The sequence below is a fragment of the Triturus cristatus genome, chromosome 9 (genome assembly GCF_964204655.1).
Source record: "Triturus cristatus chromosome 9, aTriCri1.1, whole genome shotgun sequence".
NCBI lineage: Eukaryota > Metazoa > Chordata > Amphibia > Caudata > Salamandridae > Triturus > Triturus cristatus.
The window spans coordinates 381,602,775-381,626,407 of NC_140592.1; the positions used below are offsets into that span (position 1 = coordinate 381,602,775).

General features: G+C 43.8%; 1 protein-coding gene across 2 annotated transcripts in view; it reads left to right on the plus strand.

The window, feature by feature from the left end:
• The window catches only part of LOC146798001 (uncharacterized), a 423,068-nt gene that overhangs the window by 57,877 nt on the left and 341,558 nt on the right, over positions 1-23,633 (plus strand). For both annotated transcript variants that reach the window (XM_085625231.1, XM_085625232.1), the window contains 2 exons: positions 20,955-21,040; positions 21,625-21,721. In XM_085625231.1, coding sequence (XP_085481357.1) covers positions 20,955-21,040; positions 21,625-21,721 — 183 coding nt within the window. The remainder of the gene's footprint in view (positions 1-20,954; positions 21,041-21,624; positions 21,722-23,633) is intronic.

A 23,633-nucleotide genomic window follows, 5' to 3' on the forward strand; every position in this document is an offset into this window, starting at 1 on the left:
GCCTCTTCCTTAGTAATATTACGTATTAGAATTTATCAAAAATATTTAGTGGCATTGAATCCTTGAAAATCCAACATTTCATTTCTAAGCCATGTTTCGTTCTTTACCTTCTCATATATATTCATACAAGCTGATGGGGACAGCGTACCTGATGCCCCTTGTCCTCCAGACCCCATGGAATTATACCCTTAATGGAAGCGTATATATTCTGCCACTGTGCGAGAATCTCTTTACACATTGAGCATAATCAAATATTATTCAGATAATATGCAATATTATGCTGTAAACAACACACCAAACAGTTCGTATGCAAATCAAATTCTTTATATATAAATTGCGTCATTCATATATATATATATGCATCTGTCATATGGAAGGCCGTCAACCAACAGTGTAATGATAAAAAAGTGACACAGTGAGAAAAAAGGGCTCAGTGACAATGTGCGTGATCTGTACAATAATTTTAAAATCTAGAGAATTTGAACATGGCCAGCGGATTGAATATTTATAGTAAAACTGCGTGATAGAAGAATCCCTTTTAGCGCAGGTTCTATGTACTGGTCCACATATAAGTCGACGTTTCAACCCTTGTGCTGCACTAGTGTGAGGTCAGTATGGGTCTTCATCAGGACAAAAGGTTCTGCTGCCGTATACCACAGACGAGCCCGGACTTTTTGCCTGCCGTCATAGTGAGTTTACTTCGTTTTGACGAGCAGAGTAATCTTTTCCTGCCACCCGCATGATCTACTCAGAAGCGCCAAGATTAGAGCCGGCAGCCCATATTCTAAGAGTTTACTTCGTTTTGACGAACCGAGAAATCATTGCCTGCAGTCAGAATTAAAAGCGCCTAGAATACCGACGGCACTCTAGACTTTAAAAGATATAATTGACAAGCATCGATTGTTACCTGACTTGTGGTTCTTCTGATATACCACTGAGGCCCCCACAACGTACTTTTCCATTTGAAGCCCTTCCAGAAAATTTGCCGGATGGGTATCACTCCGAAGGGCCCTGATTTCAACTGAATCCTAATCACAAATAGGCCGTCACTGCTTGCCTTTTGTCCTGATGAAGACCCGTACTGACCTCACACTAGTGCAGCACAAGGGTTGAAACGTCGACTTATATGTGGACCAGTACATAGAACCTGCGCTAAAAGGGATTCTTCTATCACGCAGTTTTACTATAAATATTCAATCCGCTGGCCATGTTCAAATTCGCTAGATTTTAAAATTATTGTACAGATCACGCACATTGTCACTGAGCACTTATTTCTCACTGTGTCACTTTTTTATCATTACACTGTTGGTTGACGGCCTTCCATATGACATAGATGCATATATATATATGAATGACGCAATTTATATATAAAGAATTTGGTTTGCATACGAACTGTTTGGTGTGTTGTTTACACCATAATATTGCATATTATCTGAATAATATTTGATTATGCTCAATGTGTAAAGAAATTCTTTCACCCAACGGAACCATTGTTTACTTTATAAACTTACTGCCCAGGTTCTGAGGGATACTGGGTTACCCCATTATTTGTACAACTGTGCGAGAATCAGCAGATGTCATATTCATGGCAGAAGCATGAAAGTGATTGCACCAGAGTAAACAATTCAAACCACTCCTCACAGCTACCCAGGTAAGAGAATGGCATCGATAACAGGATATCACTCTTATGTGTAACTGAAGGGAGTAAACCACAGATCCAACAATTAGTAACGTTAGACATATCATGGGCCTAATGCAACATTTGCAAAAATACATTGTCTACATATGTTTTACGATGTTCCCCTTTGTGAGGGGTCAAAGTGACGAACATGTGTTCGGGGGGAACAGGCGTTGTGCCAACCAGGGAACGCACTGGGTATTTTTCTTCCAAGAACCATGTTCCTCCAAGTACTGGTATTAAGAAAATCACAACAATCACTACGAAAACTATTTTGCTCTTTATGGATCAGCCAGACAAACTAGACTCATCCTGTTGTAAACGCGATACTGCAAATGGCTGTTCCTCCTGAGTAATGGGTCGGCCAAACGGGTACATTATGAAATCAAGGGGAAGGAATGCAAGAACACCAAGGGCAAAAGGCAAATGTTCCCAGCGTCCGTTAGAGCCTCTCTGGCATACTCCTATTGTTCATCAACTTTGGTGCTGTTGAGCACCGGCGCTCGAGCTGTCGGACCAGTTCTTGAAGAAAATCCTACGTCGTACATGATAAAGTACCCCTCTTCAAGGGAGAACGTTCGAGCTATCCTGTCCAGTGTCCGAACAATGCACCAATCTTGCCTCTCCCTACGCTACTGTTGCTTGACATATCAAGTTCATCCCTGCTAATCTGACTTTTACTTTGGTGCACTGTTCCCCCGTCGGGGGCACAAATTGTACCTAACTGCTGCAGCCACAGAGGGGTCAGGAAAAAGGGGCTCAGACAAAGAGGGGCCAGTGGACTGGGACTCGAGCACAGCTGGGCCAGCAGGACGGGGCTCCTGTACGACCCTGACCTCAGAGGGGCACTGCCGCATTCAACACTGCATCATTCTCAACCTCGGTTTGGGCCCATGTTAGCTGGGCATTCTGAAAAAGGGACAAAGCGGGGCACCTGCTCCCCCGCTGAATCTCCAATTCCATCAAGGACTCATTGGTCGTAAGGCAGAGGAACAGGTACTTTTCGGCAATGCTGGCTGTGTATCCAAATCTTTCGGCCGGTGACCTTGACGGCGGTGTGGGTAGCAAGGCGCACCTACACTGGCCCCTTCCACCTCTGCACCAAGGCTTTCTTCCACTGGAAGTTGCGCGTCAAGATGAAGTCTCCAGGTCGAATATCGTGCCCAGGCCCCTCAAGTGCTGGCGGAAGTATATCGTGAATCTGTTGGTGACTAGAACGCAGACTTTTAGTTAACTTGTACAAATATTCCACCAACAGAGGGTATTCAATCTCTGAGAGCCTTCAAGGTTGCGGGACGCCCCAAACATTTGTTGGCACCCAAACATGACCTTGTAAGGTGACAGTCCTGTTCTAGAGTGAGCTGTCTTTCTTGAAGACAAGAATGCTAATGGTAAAGCATCTGGCCACTGCAACCCTGTGCTCTCTTGAATTTTTGCCAATTTCAGTTTGAGAGTACCATTGTACTTCTCAACCAAACCTGCTGACTGGGGGGGGGGTTTGTGGCATGGAATTTCTGTTTGATATGTAGACCCTCACACACTAACTGGATGATCTTTGCGTTGAAGTGACTTCCGTTATCACTCCAAATCAATCGGGGCAAGCCGAAGCGAGGAAAAAAACTCCTTTAGGAGTGCTTTAGCAATTCCTATGGCTGTATTCTCTTGGGTGGGGTACGCCTTAACCCATTTACTGAATACACAGACAACCACTAACACATACTTCAGATTGGTGACTCTGTCCATCTCTATATATCAAGCTGGAGGACCTCAAAAGGGAAAGTGGGGGGTGCAAAATTACCAGGTGGCGTAGTGGTATCTTTCCCAGGATTGTGCATCATACACACCATACAATATTTAACCTAATGAGCAGCTATCTTTGGGATATTGTCATTCTGCCATATAGGGTCTAACAACTTACTAATACCTTTAGCACTGATATGAGCTGGCCCGTGCGCCATGGTAACTACGGGAAGAACATATGCATCTGGTAACATCCATCTCTGTTTTCCTGATTTATCAGTCCAACACCCATCCTCATCCAAACGTAATGTGCTTTCCTGCCTTATCGCTAGTTCCTCAACAGTTGCTTCACTTTGTATCTCTTTGTCATTTTCCAGCGTGTCATCAAACATGGTAACCTCAGGCACCCACCTAGCGGGACCTGCTACAAACCTCCTTCTCATCTTTGTTCGAGCTGTCTCCTTAGCTGTCTGATCTGCAAAGGCATTTCCTTTACCCACATTATCAGTTATTTTCTTGTGTGTACTGCACTTTACTATCGCTAATTTCTTGGGTAGGGTCAAAGCTGACATAAGCTTATGTATCAGAGGGCCATGCTGGATCGTCATCCCATGGAAAGTGAGAAACCCTCTCTGCCCAGAGCTGTCCAAAGTTATGGGTGACTCCGAAGGCATACTGACTGTCGGTATAGATGTTGACAGCCAGTACCTCACTCAAATCACAAGCTCGAATAAGGGCAACAAGCTCTGCAGCTTGGGCCGACTGATGGGGAACTTGTGATGTCTCAACTACAGTGTGCAGTGTCGTTATTGAATATGCAGCTGTTGTAGTGCCATCTGGTAACTTGAAACAAGAGCCATCGACATAGTTCCCCTTGGGGGTCGGATAAGGGAACATCAGTCAGGTCTGCCCGTCCTTTTGTCTCTTCCTCTGTCCGGAAGAAACAATCATGTATGTCAATTTCCTCTCTTTCAGAAGGGAGGGGTAGCAACGGGGTTGGGTTCAGAGTGGCACATCTTTTGATCGTGACATGCGGGGCAAAGAGAGCTAGCTCATAACCGGTCAGACGTGCACTGGTGAGGTGCTGCGTCTTGGTCTTATTCAAAAGGGTAACCACATCATGGGCACCATGAATGAGGTTAGTGTCAAGTACGAGCCCAGCCGATTGCCTTATTGAGACGGCCACGGCTGCTCTTAGACAGCTTGGGAGGGCTCTGGCGACAGGATGTAGCAAAGCAGAAAAATAAGCAAACGGCCGTTTCTTACCTCCAAATGCCTATGTTAACACAGAAAGCGCATAACCAGCCGTTTCGTGTATGTACAGCACCAACGAGTTCGCATAGTCAGGTGCTGTGCAAAGCGCAACTTTTAATTGCTCAAGACTGCTGACGTTCAAGTGTCCAGGGCAAGGGTTCATGCACATCTTTGATAATCAAAGCAAGCAGGGGTTTGATAAGTAGGTAATAATTTAGGATCCAGTGGCGACAGTAGGAAGTAATGCCAATAAAAGCGTGCATATCCTTTTGAGTTTGAGGGATAGGCCTTTTAACAATGGTGCTGATATGCTCAGGAGCCAATCTCCTACCCTTCTTTGACATGAAGTGACCTAAATAGGTGACCCCCTGTCAACAATATTGAAATTTGGAAAGGGACACTTTATGTCCATGATGTGCCAAATGCAATAACAATTTGACTGTGCTGTCTTTTCAACCGTTTTCAGTGTCAGAAGCAATGAGAAGTTCATTGACGTACTGGAGCAACACATTACCTGAGGGAAGTGTGAGGGAATTTAATTGGGCTTTTAAAGATTTTAAAGAACACAGAGGCAACACTAAAGAATGCATAGACTACACAGTAAGTGATTCAGTCCAAATTTTTCATTGATATATAATTGTTCTTTTAATGTCGCAAGATGATCATGCACAGCAGCAGCAATACAGCCAACGCGTTTCGCCCGCATAGGGCTTCCTCAGGGCAATAATGGAAATAGTCCAATCTTGTTCAGATCACTGACGTACCACGATCACTACTTGATTCACTTCGCAATCGTACGGCAATCCTTCTTCAATCCCCAATGTTACATAAGAAGGATTCTTCAATTAATCCCATACTTGAAGTGAGTGTTTCACGAAAACTTAGTGTATATAATCCTCAAATAGTGTACATGTTTGAAGGCCGGCGGCGGACTGAGGGACTCTGTGTCTTCCGGGGGCCAATAATGAAGTAACTTTGAACGCTTTGGAATTTCACCTATCGTAGTGAAAATGAGAGATATTTAAAATTTGGATCTTAAACACTATTTGAGGATAATATACACTTTAAATTTTCGTGAAACACTGACTTCAACACGAGCCAGTGCAGTTCTCTCAGGGAAACCGAGAGGGAGACCTTGTGCAACTTTGGTTGCTTCCAGTTCGCTCCCTAGTAGTAGCTGACTTTGTCTGGCTATTCCTACACAGGAACAAAATGGGCTTCTCCCTTGTACAGTGTCTTCTCCTGCAGGCACACTCCTCTCAACAAGCAGGTAGGATTCTAGATAGACCCTCAGTTCAAACAAAGCGTGGTGAGGTGAGGGATGTCCTCTCACTTCTGGGACAATGGCAGACATCAGCCCTGGTTACTCAGCAGTCCGAGTACCCTGCACAGCATTCCCCCACTTTCGTCATGTAGAATTTGGAAGTTGCGCTCAATGTGGCCCCTTGTGTATATCCACAATGGATCAGTGGATCCAGAACCCAATGAAAAAGACACCCATTCACTTACACACTTACAATCCACACTTACAATCCATACACCCACTCATACACCCACTCATACACCCACCCAGTGGTCGAAGTGGGGAAAAGAAAGTAGGGGAACTGTGGGCGGAGCATCAGGGGGCGGGAATATTCCGAGGATTGGGTCAGTGGGCGGAGTCAGAGGTGTGGCTAGAAAGAGCAAAACATCCCAATTTTTAGTATGTTTGGCATTTCACTGACGAGTTACAGCTTATAATGTTATTTAATGCAACCAATAGATACACGTTTATTTGAGGTTTAATAGATGAGTTATTGACATTAAAATACATTTACAATTTGGGATACGTATTCAATCACAGAATGTCCCAAATACGCATATATGTGGAATCGTAAGCCATTTGTGTCCGAGCCATGCAGTTTCTTTCATTAGCACTTCTCCTCCCTTTTTCTAACCAATTCTGAACATAACATTTGGCTTTAGATTCGATGACAGGAAGCCCCACGTGTTGGGGACCACTGTTGATGACATCATTCTGTGCCCCACGGTCAATGCAAAATTGTATTCATGTGTTTTTACATGCTTCAAGCAACATGTCATGAAGCCAGCATTAGATGCCTCTTAGTTTCCTGTTATTGTATCTAGACCTAGCACTCTAAAACAACCCAGACCTGTTGGTTTTGCAGATGTTCTTAGCAGTATCAGATGAATGAGATACAACTATTTTATGAGTAGTTTGTGTACTAATTACCACTCAAGTTAGATAGCAATCAGAATTGCAAATGCATCAATTCTGAAATTATGAGACTCAAACATTGGTAGAGTCAAAAATAGGTAGTGGTCCTCTGATTATTTCAATCAGTTATTTTCTCCCCTACAGGCTACTATCCTCTGCAATCACTATTAGACACCTTCCTCCTTTGTCTCTCCATTAGCACTGTAGGTGTCTAGGAATACCACCCACCAGAGACTGCATGAGAGAAGTTCAAACATGAATGGCAAAATATCCTAGTTTGCAAATGTTTTCCACATAATTATAACTCTGCCGTGTTTGCCACATAAAGCACCATCTGCTTCATAAGCTGATGGTTTTACCTAAAAATTTGTTTGTATCTCAAATGGATCAAAACAACGTGACTTGTGTTGCTGTGAAGTGGAGGGCCCTTTACAAAGGTTGACTGGTCACGTTCTCAGGGCTGCTATTAATGAGGCGAAAGCTTTGCAGAGACTGTTAGTATGTGTAAAAATTTCAAAATAACAAAGTATCAGAAAATGTACCACAATAACCTGCAGTCTTTCATTGCTGCATAATTTAGTCAACACTGCAACATAATTTTGCCCTCCATTACTGCGTAATTGCAGCGACCCAAAAGCAGGCAGCACATGTTAAAAGTGCTGGCTGCTTGAAGCAAAGAGACACCGTGAAGTTTGAGAACTTAGGGACATATTTACGGGAATGGTGGTGCAACGCATCAAGTTACTTTGCTGTGCTGCCCTGCGTCACAGGGAAAGGGCAGAAATGCACCGTCTTTATCCAATACGGTGCATTCCTGCCCTTTCCAAGTGTGCTGGTGCCGTTTCGTCAGCCTAGCGCCAACGCAGGCACCCTTGCACCATGGTGCAAGGGTACCTCCGTTGCATGCAGCATTGTTTTTGTGCACAAAAGCAAACCTGAGAGGCTTTTTCTTCTTTGTATGAGTGCTGCACATATAGAAAGAGGAAAACAGGGAGAAATAAAGATTTTTCTCCTTGTTGTGCCTCCCTTGGGGAGGCGTAAGATTTTGAATCAGTCCCAGGTTTACAAGTCCTTGTAAATCTGGGAATGCAAAAAAAACGTGAGAGTTGAGTGGGAACACCCACTGCAATGCCTCCCTTGTGCAGAGTAAGTCAAAGCAGCAATTTGCGCTGTGTTGCATTACTCCATATTTATGAAACCATTCAAAGCCATGCAAAGTGACTTTGCGTGGCTTCATAAATATGACTTGCTGATTTGTGACGTGCATTTACCATGTTCCGTGGTGCAGGCATGACGCAAGGCCCTTGTAAACATGCCCCTTAGTCTGGTGTGCATGCAAATCCTGCATTGCCAATCCCTGGTGAGTTGCATTAATACCGCTGGAACAAGGCCAATGGAGGCACCTATGTGTGAGGCGGACTGGCCTCAAGGGTCCTGTGACCTCAGTGACAAAGTCACTGCTGTTCTAGGGTATGCTGCTTCGTAGGCCTACTCGCAAGACTGTAGGTGAACTTCAGTATGGATTGTGATGGACAGGCCTTCAAGGTTAACCCACACTGGCCACCGGTAGGGTCCACTTGCTGGTGCTTAGAGACCAGGGCTTCTATGGTCTAGTATGGCCTTCTAAGGTCTAGTAGGGGAATGTGCTCCCTCAGGAGAGTGGTCTGGTGGACTGGTCATGAAGCCCGATTCCCCAGTTCCAGATTTGGTAGCTCTGGCCGTAGTGCCACATCCTATCCTCCCTGAGCACCCTTCTGTCCCACTGAGAGTCACTTGCACTGCCTTCAGCTACAACCCAATTCTGCCCCATTATAAACACCTGGCTGTGACTCAATTCAAATTACGCACTGCCTGAAAAAAGTAACAACATCCTGGAAAAAGCAAACACTCATAGGCACAGGAAGATTATGTAAAGCGTGCGAAATAAGCAGGAACGACATGGCTACTTTAGTTTTTACACTCCTTGTTTAGAAATCAATTAGTGTTTTTTGCCTCAAACGTTGAGGACATGAAAACTGTGCTCTTAGTGTACACAGGTAAGACTTTGGTGTACTCGTGGACAGCAAGGAAGGGCATAAGCAGGGCTCAGAAGATTAAGGGATTCTTGAGGAAAATCTGATCTGACTCACAGAAACCCACAGGGCTCCTCCACATTCATGTCAGCCAGCAAGCTGCTCAAACATCGACATTATGTATTCAAGTGTCCTGCTAACTATACCTTTTGAACTGTCTGGCTTGCTAACTCTCCTACCCACAAAAAACTTGAAAGAGCTCTTGAGGGTAAAAGGCAAAATTATATTTTCATTCGGGAAGTGAAGGATACATCCAACTTTATTTTTTGTGGTGACACAATCGTACATTAGTTAGGCTGTAATGCATTGCTAAAACAAAATCACAAACATAAGAGGTCCCAAAGGCAAGACCTATTGGCTTTGCCAATGCTTGTTTAGATATCTCATTTACTAAATGGGGCACTTTTACTTTGGTGCCAGACAGGGCCAAACTGGGAACCCAAAGCAGCCCTGGCAAATTGGTGTCCATCCCCTGCACAGTGTGATGCATGCGAACGCAGCAAGCAAGCCTGATGACTGCACAAGGGACACGGGGAGAGTGTGTTCTCTCCCCTAGAAAATTTTGGAAAAAATTACATAAATGGTGCATTCTACAACACATTGTATTATGTATTCCATTGTATTAGCTTTTAGAGAACAGTAAATGATGACCTTACGGTGCACCAGGATACGACAATCTTGTTGGGGCCCTTCAAGGATTCCCTCACTATCACCCTCCAACAGCGCCCCTCAACTCTCCACTGCCCCTCTCTCACATGTATTTAAATTGTTTTATAGTGCCTCTCATACCAGTGAGGGACTTGGAGCACTTTACATCATGCACACATACAGAGACAATTAATCATACGTGTGTAAATCAATGTTTAGAAAATGTTTACAACACAAAAAGGGCTACAAGGTGTTAGGATTCACATGCCAGCAATTCTGGTTGGCATTTATTTAAGATCTGGAACACAACCCGAGGGTACAAAATGTAACACAGTAGTTGGATTTTCTAAAAAGAATGTATTTATTCCCAAACAAACCAATTTTAGCAGTATTAGGATAATGAATGACTGGGGAAAAAACATAACTTCCAAACCCTCACCATGCAGTTTACATGCAGCTCTCTGTGACAAAAGCAGTAACCCACTGAGCTTTGCCCATTAAATACAGTTCTGTGATTTGTATGGTACAGGTTCTTTGCAGCAGGCATTTTAACCCTCTGTGCTACAATGGATGGGTCAAAACTGGCAATAGACAATACTCCAATCTCTCTCCAACAGGAAGATCAACCACCAGAGATATAAATCTTGACTCTTTTATTGTTGCCTGAAATCTGCTGGGCTCACAAGGAATCCTGCAGTGATTTTTGCGTTTTTGAGAGTGAGAAGTGAGTCATTGGGCTGGACAGCCCTGCGGGTTTTGTTACTGGGGGTCGATTTTGCAGCCTCCAGTAATAAAACCAGATGCCCAGTACACCAGCCCGGCCTTGGAGCCAGGGCTTATTTGTTTTCACAGTCAGACCCTGGATGGAGCTCACAAGGGGCTCTGGTGCTCGGGTGTCACAGAAATGGACACCTCGGGCTGCTTTTATGTTATATCCTTGGAAAAGGGTAAACAGTAGTTTCAAAAAGACCACATCCCTGAACATAGACAGAGAAGCAGTACACATTTTATAAAATATAATACGGAAAACAGCAGATAAGACATTAAACATTTTCCACATTTATTTTTAAAACGCGCCAAGGTTTGAGCACAGTCTGGCACGAATTCCAGTCCTCTTCCTTTCCGTGTGGTATTGTCAGTCTGGGTGCAGGGCCGGCTTTAGAGCTGGTGGCGCCCTGTGCGACAATGTTTGTTGGCGCCCCCCCCCCCAATGACCACCTCCACCACGGATTCTCTCACTAGCACCATTTAACAGTGACCAAGTCTCCATAACCACAGTCTCTCAGATGCATTGAATTAGTTATATAGCGCCACTCATACCAGTGTAGGGTGTCCAAGCACTTTGCATCACACACACACATTACACAGAGACAATCAATCATATGTGTGTAAATCAGTGTATAGGAAATGTTACTTAAGCCAAAGGACTAAAAGTGTAGGAGTCACATGTCATCCATACTAGTATAGTTTAAGAGTGCTTGGTGTAGAGAAGCACAAACTCGGAGTCGAACAAGAAACAGCATAGTTGGGAGTTTTCTTTAATAACAAGAATCGATTTCTAGCCAAATTAAATCTTTTTGCAACATTAATCAATGTTCTAATAATGTATACTTTGCAGTGTGTATGCAGTTCTAGGATGAAAGTTAGTAGCTCACTATTCTATATTAGGACTTTAAGTTATAAATTGCAAGTAACAAAAAAGATGTCTCTTTTGAAAGCAGTTCCCTGCTGATCTGTTTACATCATACACACTCCGTAATCTACTCGGTACTCGTTCTTTGCAGCAGGCACATTAACCCCCTGCACTAACTTCACTGATGTCAAAACCTCAAATATACAAAATGCTCATCTCTCTCCAGGAAGATAATTAATCACACGAGTTATCTTGACATTTATGTGAGGCCTGGTAATTGTGGAGGAAAGAAACGCTGCAGCAGGTGCTTCAAAAGCACAATAAACTTTCAAACAGGGCGCCCCCAGGAAGCCAGCACCCAGTGCGGTGGCACCGGTCGCACCGCCCTAAAATCGGCCCAGTCTGGGTGAGCTGGAAAATAAAGGGCAGATCAGGTCAAGGGCGGGGCCGCCAATGCGTCCTAATGTGTCCATTGTATTGGTGACAGTGGGGGCAGGTGGGTGGCCTCCTCACTAAATGAGGTGTAAATCACTGCACAGCCGGGCCCCGGTTTTTGTGCCGATTGATTGCTCCTCCAGTGCCCCACGGCTCCTACAGTGTTGCTGGGCAGGTCGCTGCCCACAGATACAGTGGGGAAGGGGGAGGGGGTCCTGGCAGTGGCAGAGGCCTTCCTCGCTATGCAGCACACCGCCTGGATGATCCTGTAGTATTTCTTTTAAGCTCGGAGCATTCCTGCCGTCCCGGGACGCATTTTTGAAACGAAGAAGTAGGGGAACGGACTTTGTTAAATTAAATAAGTAGGGGCACGCCGTGCCCCTCCGTTCCCACCCACTTCGACCACTGCACCCACCCACTCGTACACCAACCCACCCACTCATACCCGAACCCACATCACCCCCACCCCCCCCTCACCCCCACCCCCCCACCCCCCCCACCCCCCCACCACCCCCACCACCCCCACCCCCCCATCCCCCCTCACCCCCCATCCCCCCTCACCCTCCCACCCCCCCCTCACCCCACCCCCCCTCACCCCCACCCCCCCCCTCACACCCACCCCTCCCCACCCACCCCACCCTCACCACCCACCCCACCCTCACCACCCACCCCACCCTCACCACCTCACCCCCACCCACCCCACCTCACCCCCACCCACCCCACCCACACCCCCACCCACCCCACCCACCCCCCAATACCCCACCCACCCCCCAATACCCCACCCACCCCCACCCCCCCACTCACCCCCACCCACACACTCACCCCCACCCACACTCACCCCCACCCCATCCCCACCCCACCCCCACACCCCCCTCACCCCAACCCACCCCCACACCCCCCTCACCCACTCACTGACACCGACAATCACACACCCACTCACTGACACCGACAATCACACACCCACTCACTGACACCGACAATCACACACCCACTCACTGACACCGACAATCACACACCCACTCACTGACACCGACAATCACACACCCACTCACTGACACCGACAATCACACACCCACTCACTGACACCGACAATCACACACCCACTCACTGACACCGACAATCACACACCCACTCACTGACACCGACAATCACACACCCACTCACTGACACCGACAATCACACACCCACTCAGACCCTGCAGACACTTACACATCCATCAAGCCACTGACACATCCACTTACCCATTCACACAAGCACTCATACCCAACCAGCCTCTCGCACAACCATCCAGCCACTGACACGCCCACTCACAAACACACAAACCCACTCACACACCCATTCACAGACCCACACAATACCATACCCACTTTGGATGTAGACTTACTTAAGGAATCCACTAAACCTATACTATATCCTACATATCTTGTCATAACTAGTGTTTTTCAAGATGTGGACCCCAGGCACTGATTCCCAAGTCTTGATCTTGCTCTATGATACTATTGGTTCTTACCAGCCCCAGACTAAAATTATAGTCACTGGGTGATTTTAATACAACATTTGAACATTATTCTCTAACCAATATTCTTACTGAAGAGGAAGATGAGCACTGTGGAATTCCCTGCCTGGCTCACAAAGTCTATTGTCATCATTTCACTAATGTAACCTTTCAGCTCACTTCCTTGGTGGTCGGGAGGAGCCTAAGGGTGTGCAACAGCAGGACCCTTTCTGATCCTGATAGGCAATCTACATTTAAGTGAGGTTTTAGTCTGTGTCATCGACTACATCTTGGTGGACGTCAGCATTTGGTCACTAGTAGGTGACCTGGTGATTCTCTACAGAACTGAGGGCGATTATAATCCCTTAATTTTATCTGTGAGGGCACTCTTCTTAAAAGAGACTTGCCCGGATGTTATTCTACAACACAAGAACCCCTTATAACAACCATAGGAGAGTAACCTGGTCTAGGGTTCTTGAAGACAGTAATGTGCATGCAAAAATCTATGAGCTATTTGTGCACTATCTTAATGACACATAGTGCTTCCTTCATGCCCAGGCATATCCTAGCAACACATAGCAAGTTCTAGGAGGCACTGAAAAATGTTTTTTAGTCAGGATTTCAGGCAACAAACCTTTTGTGAAGAGTAATAGAGGATGGTTTAATCCGAAGTGTAAAAACGCAAAGCGAGAATTGAAGACTGACGTTGGAGAAGGCGATCGTTTAAATCTAGTCTCAGCTCGAAACAGGTACAAGAGTGTTCTTACCCGAGCTAAATGTGATTGGGCAGATACAGACTGGCAGGATCTATTGATTGCCGCTTGGAGCAATGGTAGTAGCTCCTTCTGGAAAATTGTAGCCCATGGGAGCTCACAGTATCCTTACTCCGGGCTACCATATTCAGCCTGAGATTTGGGTTAACCACTTTACTATGCTTTATGATAAGGCAGAAATTATTTGCACATGGACCATAACTGGGGACTAAACAAGAAATCCATCCACCGGTCTATCCCCAGGCGCAATCAATAATATTTATCTAGCTTTTACTCTAGGCTACACACTCCGTGCTATTGATAGATTTAAAACCGCACAGGCAGATACCCAGTAATCTGTATAAATCAGAGCCCCTGGTATGGGCCCCATACATTACCTTAATGTCCAATGCTATACTCGATGGGGGAGAAATTCCAGAGACGTGGAGAGGGGTAGAGATAATTGGTATCCACAAGAAAGGAGATGCTTCAGCCCCCTCCAATTACAGACCAATCTGCCCGATAGACAACCTACAGAAACATTTTTCTAAACAAGTATTTGGTCATTTACATGTGAAGGGATGGCTGACCATGAGATACTGTCAGCCTATCAAGCGGACATTCGTGTGAAAACAAGCACATGTGATCAGGTCTTTAGGTTTAAATTACTTACCTGGAAGTATGTGCTGCTCAAATAACAAAAATTGTATGTGGCGTTTGTTGACCTACGAGCGGCCTTTGACCTAGTACTCCAAGAATTACTCTGGAAAGTCTTATTAGGGCTTGGTGTACCTAGTAATTTGGTAAATCGTTCAGAGAGGTTACACAATGGTAACTATGCACAGGTCAGATGGAGGAAAAGAGGCGAATTAACCAGTAAAAATTCCTATATGGTGCATGGTGCTACAAGTTTGTATATTTTGTGCCAACCCTTTTTTCCCTGTATGTAAATGAGGTTGTCAACGTCCTAAGGGACTGTGAAAATTATTCTCTGATCTTAAATGGCAATAAGATACCAATTCTGCTATTCGCAGATGATTGTTTACTCTTCTCGAGAAGCCCTATGGGCTTACAGAACTAATTAGATAAATTTCTGGTTTTCTGCAAAGCACGGGCCTAGAATTGAATGCAGAGAAAAAAAGTTCATGGTCTCTGGAAATACAAAAGCCAGATCAAGAATGGTGAGGATCGCTGAAAAGTCCTTTGAGAGGGTAACCATTTGTGATTATGTAGGGGTGAGGTTGGCTGATTCGCTTTGCTGGGGACCTCAGTCGATTAAAAGCTACTTTACCTTGTGCCATTGATCCATAGCTATACTTCCTTTTACAAACGGACTCTGTCTCAGCCACTTGCCCCTGCCCTTAAAGTCTATTGGGTGAAACCACAGAGCGCTGCACTCTATGGAGCAGAGCTACGCGATCACATTGATGCCCACAGGCTGGTGTTATGTGAGAACACTTATGTTAGATCACTTGTTTCTGTTCCAGTTAGCGCTCCATGTATCCCATTGTTTTCGATCTCAGGATAAAGAGAATCAGGGATGTGGATTCACTTAACCCCCTGATGTACTGGCTGCACTGATGGTCCACGCCTGAGCGAACGGACTACCGTGAGTCTTGATGCAAAATGTAATTCCTTGGCTTCTCCATGTAGCAACTTGGTGCAAGACATTAGGATTAGACAAGCTGTAGGATAGCCCAGAGAAAATAGGAAAACAAGCCAAAGCTAAAGCTAAGACCAAGTATTGGGCGTTTGTGACAGATGGGTATGCTACCACTGCGTCTTCAGGGCGTTTAGCCACTCAGTTTTTAATCTTTAAGCTATATCCTGTGTTTGAGCTCTTTCTAGATCTTTTCTCGCCACTGCTGGCCTACAGCCTGTATATAAGATTTCGTCTGGGCTGCCTGTCGTTAAGATCCTTTACCACCTAGGTTAGTAATCACGACACGTGTGTGTGTCCTGCTTGTGGTTTAGGGACAGAGACCGAGGTACATATTTGGTTGTTTTGCACTAAATACCGCCATGCTCGAAGGTAGTGGCTCAGACCAATCAGTTTAAATTTGGGAACTAAATATTACCAGGTTGCTTATAGGATCCTGAAAACTGATGCTTCAACTCCTATTGTTTTCTCCATAGGTCACTTTTTAATGAATGTCTGTTTTAGGCGCCAGAAAGCTGTAACTTCGATCGAGGAGGAGGCAACCCCCCTACCAGAGAAGCAATTGGGTACTAGGCATTACTGTTGTGAGCTCGAGTGGAATTTTCTCTCCCTTATTTCTTATCACACTGGTTACTTGCACAATACACTTCTTACCAGAAGAGAAAACATAAGCGCTAGGTATTTTATTTGGAATGGTTTTTAAGGTAGTTTTTAATTTCCGTTATTATGTTTTATAAGAATCTGAGAGAGTAGATTGGATGAATCAAACAATGGCAAGCTTCAACATGGCAGACGCTTTTTTAGAGGTTTTTGTTGTTAATGCTTCGCTGAGTTGGAGGAAGTAGTGTCATATAGGACCTACATGATACCTATACATGTGATACTGTATATGTGTATTTTAATGTTTGTAATTTTAAAATGTACTTTTCTGCACTTTTATGGAAATTTGACCGAAATAAAGTATATCCTACATACCCACTCTCAGACCTACACAACCACTCACACTGGTTCACAGACCCTGCAGACACTCACACACCCACTCACACACCCACTCACACACCCACTCACACACACACACCCACACACACACAGTAACTCACACAGCCACTCACCCACCTACAAATCCACTCACAGACCCGCTCATAGACCCACTCACACACCCATAAATCCACTCACACACCCACAAATCCACCCATACAGTCACTCACTCACCCACCCAAACACACACAATATTCAAGGTGGGCGAACACCTGCCCTCAACAGGGATTAAAGATGGGTTTGAATCTTGATAAATATTTTTCAGACCGAGTACCTGCCTCGTTGGAATCCGTGGTGTTCATGCTGAGAGAAAGCTGTATGTAGCATTATCCAGATTTTGGCTTGGTTTTGTGTATGGGTTGCATCTTTGAGTGATGTTTGACAACGCTTGCTCGTCTTTTTGTAAATCGCTACCCAGTATGTCTTACTTGTTGCCTGAAATGCTGAGAGCCATTGCTTTCCAATCAGCGGTTGGGTCTGTCTATTTCCTGATTCCTCTGACTTGTGGGGCTTTGAATTTATCAAGAATAACTCTCTGATAATTACTAACGACTTCCTAGCATTCTTGAAGTAGCCACTTCACAACAATTGGCAATGTAGACAACTGCATCCATTGACCCACTGAGGTATTAGCGTGTAACATGCTGCCAGCAAGACTGTTTGGGACTTACTTTCAACCGTGCTTTGCTTTCAAGTGGTTCTACGGAGCGTATGTTTATAGTTGTCATATGTGCTATTTTTGTATTGCTACATTATTCCTTGGCTCAAGGACATGCTTTCCTCTATTGGCTTAACTGTCATCAACTGCGCTGGAGTGAGGAGGCTGAGCACACATTGACCAATGCTGCACATGGAGGCGTGGCCCGTGCACTGAGGTAACAGACTTGACACGCGCTTTGACAAATCTTCACGTGTGGTTGGAATGCCTATTCTCATGTCACACACATGGAAGGGGGATCATGCACAATGCTGACTGCACAGGAAATGCACACATGAAATATGGTTGTATGATAGTACAACACATGCCTGAACAACGCATGCCTGTACCACGCGATCTCTACCATGACCGCATCTTTACCACGCAATTTTGTGGTAAAGACCTAATGGGTCAAGGGACATGCCTGCTAACGATCAAACCCCTTCCCTGTAAACTGTCCCTCCCCCCCCCCCCTGCCCTTAGCCCTAAAACTGCTCCCTGCCCTACAAACAACCCTGACCCCGTCCTGACTCCTAAAGCCCCAGCCCTACTTACCTCCCCACATCCTCTCCTGATTCCTGATCGTCCTTCCAATTCCTTTCTTCCTCTTCCACTCCTCTGCTCAGCAACTACATCGCGCATTGCCTTAACGCATATGTGTCGTTGAAGGTAAATGTGTTTTGAAACAAAAATTCTGCATTTTACTGTTGTGGTTTGAAAAGTCATTTGGGTAACTACACATGCCCGCTACTGGCAAACTTAGCATTAAATGCAAAAAAATCTCACTTCCAAAGTGTTCGCAAAAGTTCAAAAAAAAACCACAACAGAGTAACATTTTGTGCTGAATTAGATAAAGAGGTTATGAATACTCTTGTTCTTCCTATTGAGGTTCAGAAAAAGAATGGTGTTTCAACCTCTGGGCTTAGTAAGCTTTGTTGAGGTATGTTGGAATATGATGGTGGATTCTGGATACTCAATTACCATAACTGCTGATACATTTTGCAAGAATTGGGTAGATACGCTTTTTAAAAACACCAGACGTCAACCCAAAAGTGTTCGGTGAAAAAGATAGGAGCATAGTTGGTTATTTTGAAGAATGGTCGCAATTTAAAGGTCTCATCATTTTTACAAAGGTCTATATTGCTGTCAAAGTGCGCAATAGTCTGATGGGCCCAACCTTGGCAGATTGGGAATTGTTCTTAGACCAGGCACAGACAATCCTATTACTTTAGGTGAAATGTCCATTTCTAAAGTGCAGGGTGATTCTTTCGATGTCGATGACATTTTAGACCAGGATAAAAACATTTTGCCAGTAGGTGGCATGTGATAAAGGTTCGGACATTTTATTCAGTTGAATTGCCCATTGAGAATAAGGTTAGACCTGCACGCCCTAGGTATTAAGATGTTCACAGAAAAATATAGGCTATATGTAAGGAGAACATAGTAGAGACAACCAATTCATCTATCTGTGTTTCAGAAGTTTTTAATCACAAAAAAAGAAAATTCGGACAATATTGGGTTGTGTGCTGACCTTTTCATCCAGAGCAACATTGTGGTTGATGGACATTTTTTGCCCACACATTCAAGAACAGTTGGCAGTCGTTGTTTGTTTAGACTGCACAATAAGTGAAATCCATAAATCATCAGGGTGTTCTTTCTGAAACTTTTAGAGATCGCACAACTTTTGTGACTCCCTTTGGTGCCTTTAGAAACTTTAGACTTTCCTTTGGTCTCGCATCTGCTGCTAGTGTGTTCCTGAAATTAACGGATTTGTTATGTAAAGTTATCAAAGATGTCCTAACAGTTCAAGATGATATCTTAATTTTGGCAAATAGAGTACAAAAACATAATGATACTCTTGAAAAGATTTCACAGATTTTAACAGAATTTTTTTTATGAATTCATCACTAGAAAAGTGTACGTTTTTACAGAATGAAGTTTATTACTTGTCACACCGTTTCATCTACTGGTATCAAACCAAAAGCTGAATTGCTTCAAGCTGCCTGTTAGTCCTGCAAAAGCATGTATGCCTTTCTTTAAGAAATACAGAGACCGGAATAAAACCCTGTGTGTGCCTTCTCCCTATTTGATTTTCTTAAGTCTCTTTGGAAGTTTAGATAGCCTGCTAACAAAAAAAGCTTCTACCTCCCCATACCTTTTCATTCTGCCAGTGGTAAACAGTTTGCATTTTAAGAACTTAACCATCTGATCAGACACTTGGGTATCAAACAAGAAAAGACACCCTTGTATTGTCCTTCAGCAAGTGGTTAAGTGAAGTGCTCTAAAGAAAATTCTAAAAAGAAGGAATCTAAACTGCTTTGACATCACATTGGAGGATAAAGATTATTTAAGAGAAAAGGTTTGGGCTTAAACATATACCCCATGTTCTACGAGGGTTGATTCACAGTTTTTCTTTTTTAACTGTAGAGGGCCCAATATCAGGTTAACTCTTAATTGGTATGCTAGCAAAAGTGATGAGACCATTTCTATGCTAAAGATTAAGACTGTGTGAAAGCAAAATAGTATTCTAAGGAGTATCCTGATTGTGTGAAGAAAGGATCTGTCCAAGACTTTAATGTTGGTGATTGGGATATCATTAAAAAAATTTAAGGTGCAAAAGGGTGATTGTGTATTCTCTGAACCAATTCAAATGTTGCTTGTCAGCAAGAGTGCTATTTTGTTAAAAGGACATTGCTGATGGAATAAAAAGGGTGTGTTGTTGAGCTGAAACCTAATCAAAAGATATTATTCTCAAAGGTGGCTATTTTATAAATGGTGATTCATGGGTAGATGATATTAATTTGTGGAGATTTAACTCCTTTCGCTAATAATGTTAATCTTGAGAATTCTTTTGATAACCACAGTGCAGATACTATGGCCCCTGGCAGTGACACGCATGAAAATGCCCCACAAGATGATTCTAGCCTCAAAAGGAGGAAAATAACTGTACATCATTGAGATAAAGTTCATACAAAAGGAATGTAAAATTGACTCTAATTTAATTACTAGCTTAAAATTAATTTATTGCTACTTCTTTATTCTCTTTTCTAGTTGTATCTGTGTTTTCTTTATGTTCTTGTGCACTGCCCACTTAATCCTAACTCGTTTTATCACCATTGTATTTGCTCATTTGGGGGAAAGGAGATCTTGTGTCTAGGTTTCTTTTTTAAGTGAGCTGTTTGTGCTGGTTTCTTCATCTGGTTGGAACTGTGTTCCCAGTGTGTTCCCTCTGCTGCCTGGAATGCCGAGAGCTGTTGCTTTCCCGGTAGCAGTTTGGGAAATCGGTTTCCAGAGTCCTATTTCTTCAGGTCATCAGGATTTATCATCAAAAATAAATCTGAGAATTACAATCAACATCATAGCATTCAGGAGTGGCCACCTCACAACCCTTGGGTTCAAGCTACCAAAGCGTTTAGCGGGTCTGGTGTGCAGTTTAGCCAATATGGTGTTTGGTCTCTGATACTTAGACTATGACCTGACATGACATTTAATTGGACCTTCAAAATACCACTTATGATACCAGACTTGCAGTTGCTTGACATGTTTGTTGCTTTCTTCAGTAGATACTGATCTTAAACCTTTATGAAGATGAGTTTTGCAACTCCTCAAAATGATATCCCGTTTCCCGTTCTAGGAAAAGGTTGCCTCTCCCTGCAAAGGTCTGTTCGGGATCCCGCTGCACGGACTGCCTCTTTCAGAAAGTGATGAAGGTGTCCCACAGTGAGTATCTATCTTCTGAGAGCTGAAAACGACCAGAGGTCATCCCATTTAGGACTCGGAACGCATTCCAATATAATAAAGATACATTTTAGAATTCCCACTTGCTCCACCCCCTTGCAGGAGCACATAATGTCACTCCTCCCCACCGTAACTTGGAACTTTTGGGTTCGAAACATGTTGAGAGTAACCTGCAAAAGGGGATCCTGTTCAGTTTGGTCAGGCCTCTGACTATCTAACATATTCACTTGAAAATGAGAATTTTTACGTTATACATAAATGAGACGTTTCACCAAATTGTATGTGGTAGATTTGCACATTTTGGTTCTCATGAAACGCCCTATATTTAGCCCTTGAAGGTTAAATCTTGGTTTAATGCAGGAATAATCAATTTAATACTCCGCCAGTCCTCAGCATTCTGGTCCATGACTCCCTCCACCACCATTTTGTTTTTGTCATCACGGTTTGTGTAGTTCCAGGTTCCGACTGATGCATTTACTGGCATTGCCCCTATCCCAACTCTGTGATTCAGAAAATCAGGATGCTCCCCAAAACCCACTTAGCATCTGTATTTTTATTATTTCCAGGTTTCTAGTGGATATTTGCCAGTTTCATAGCCAGCATCTACATACGGAAGGTCTGTTCAGAAAATCCGGATCAATGACCCGAATCAAAGCCTTGAAGGTATGCTTTCCGCTCTCTTGTCTCCTCTTCCAATTCTCTACAACCCGACACCCACCCACCCAGCCTCGCATCTTTTCCAGCCCATGCATGTAAACACGCTATAGAGTCTGCTAAATCCTTATTTTGAAAACCATGAGAGGAACATGGGGTTGTAGTGATAAAAATCTACCCAAGTCTACTGATAGAGCAACACAATAGTTAAGAAAGGAGAAGGTTGGGGAGAGGATGTGACCTAACGGCTAGGACAGTCAACCTCAAATATGGAGAACCGGGTTTGTGTCTCGGCAGCGACGCTCAACATCCTGTGATTCTGGGCAAAATACTTAATCTCCCCATGCCTAACAAAAATTAACTTGTCCTTGTGTAACGCAACTGGTGCTTGTGTAAAGTGCTCTGATACCATACCGCGATATAAAACTACGGAGAAATAAAGGGGATTCTGAGACCCCCTCAGCAATCTCATTGAATACACAACTAATCTACTTACATGTAGCTGATCAAAAGCATGGGTAATATCCTCTCTCTGGGCCGAGGGAGTGTGTTAGATTAGAAACTAGGAAAGGTATGGGAATTGTTGGGAAAATAGTTCAGTAATACCATGAGTTATAACAATATGGGATCTGCATTAGCAGCTGCTGAGTGTGCTATGGGGGTGGGAATTAAATAAACTGTGAAATGCGTGTATTTGTGTAGATGGCTTAATGAGGAAACTGATGAACAAGTATATTCTGTTTCTAATTGTGATGACCATATGGTAAAGCGTCGGTATATTATCGGTAATTTAATCATTCATATATCAGGACCACTTTTGTATAGCGGTATGGGACTTAAGAGTGAGTGAAACAAGCAGAAGGCATGCATGTTCGATCAACAATGATAGCTTGCTTTAATCCAATTGACATAAGGTTCAGAGGTCTTCCGAATTTCAAAGCAGAGGGGATTGGCTGACCCAGGCATTGCAGTCCAGTAAAACTCTGTTGTATCCAGTTTAGTTAGAACAAAAGTGAAAAAGAAACTTATTTTTGGGGTTTGTATCCAAGAATGTAATATAAGGGAACATAGTCTGGTGATTCTTAGTTTACTTGGTTTACTTTTGAAGACTGCCCATGCCGTGTGTTTGGAATTACATTTCTTAATATCCATCCTTGCCATGTTTTCAGGAGTTTCCTGTGGTTTTGATGTTTTTTTAAATCTCACTACAAGGTTTCGGCAACCCAGGAAGATTGGGCTTGTCAGATGAGATGGCGTTTGTCATGCGTTTTTTGGATGTAATGTATTTAGGTTTTTTGTTTGTTGTGTTTTTTGGCAGGCACACATAGCCTTGCACAATAGTGGAGTCAACCTGAATGAATAAACATTGACAAAGTCAATTTGTTAAGTTTGTCGATGCTTGTTGTTTACTGGCAGGCAGCATGGATTGCTATTTTATATTCACCCTTGATGGCTGAATGCTAGTCTTTGGGTCTTGGCTAGACCGTGCATGCACTGTCTCTTCAAGACATGTTGTTTACAATCAGTGGGCTACAGGCCGCCCATAGGCTTACCATTTGTTCCCTGCAACGTTGCTCTCTTATCCTTCATTCCAGTTTGTCAATGGCATCCATGCTTCATGCCTCTTCTTGTTTGGCCATACTCCAGAGCATTGACCAAGGACTTGTGTCCATCCACTGCTTTTGTTTTAGGAGCTACTTTTTAAAAATTTGTCTTTGAGCACTCCATACCAGGGTTCATGTTATCACTCGCTACATCTCCTCCATGGGGGAGTACAGGGCACACAAGATAACTTTGCAACATCCAATTCACATAATACCACTCCATGCAACATAATTTCACTCAACACCACATACTTTCACTCCACTCAACATAATCTCCAGAAAAATCCACTACACATAATTCCATTCCAACCTACATA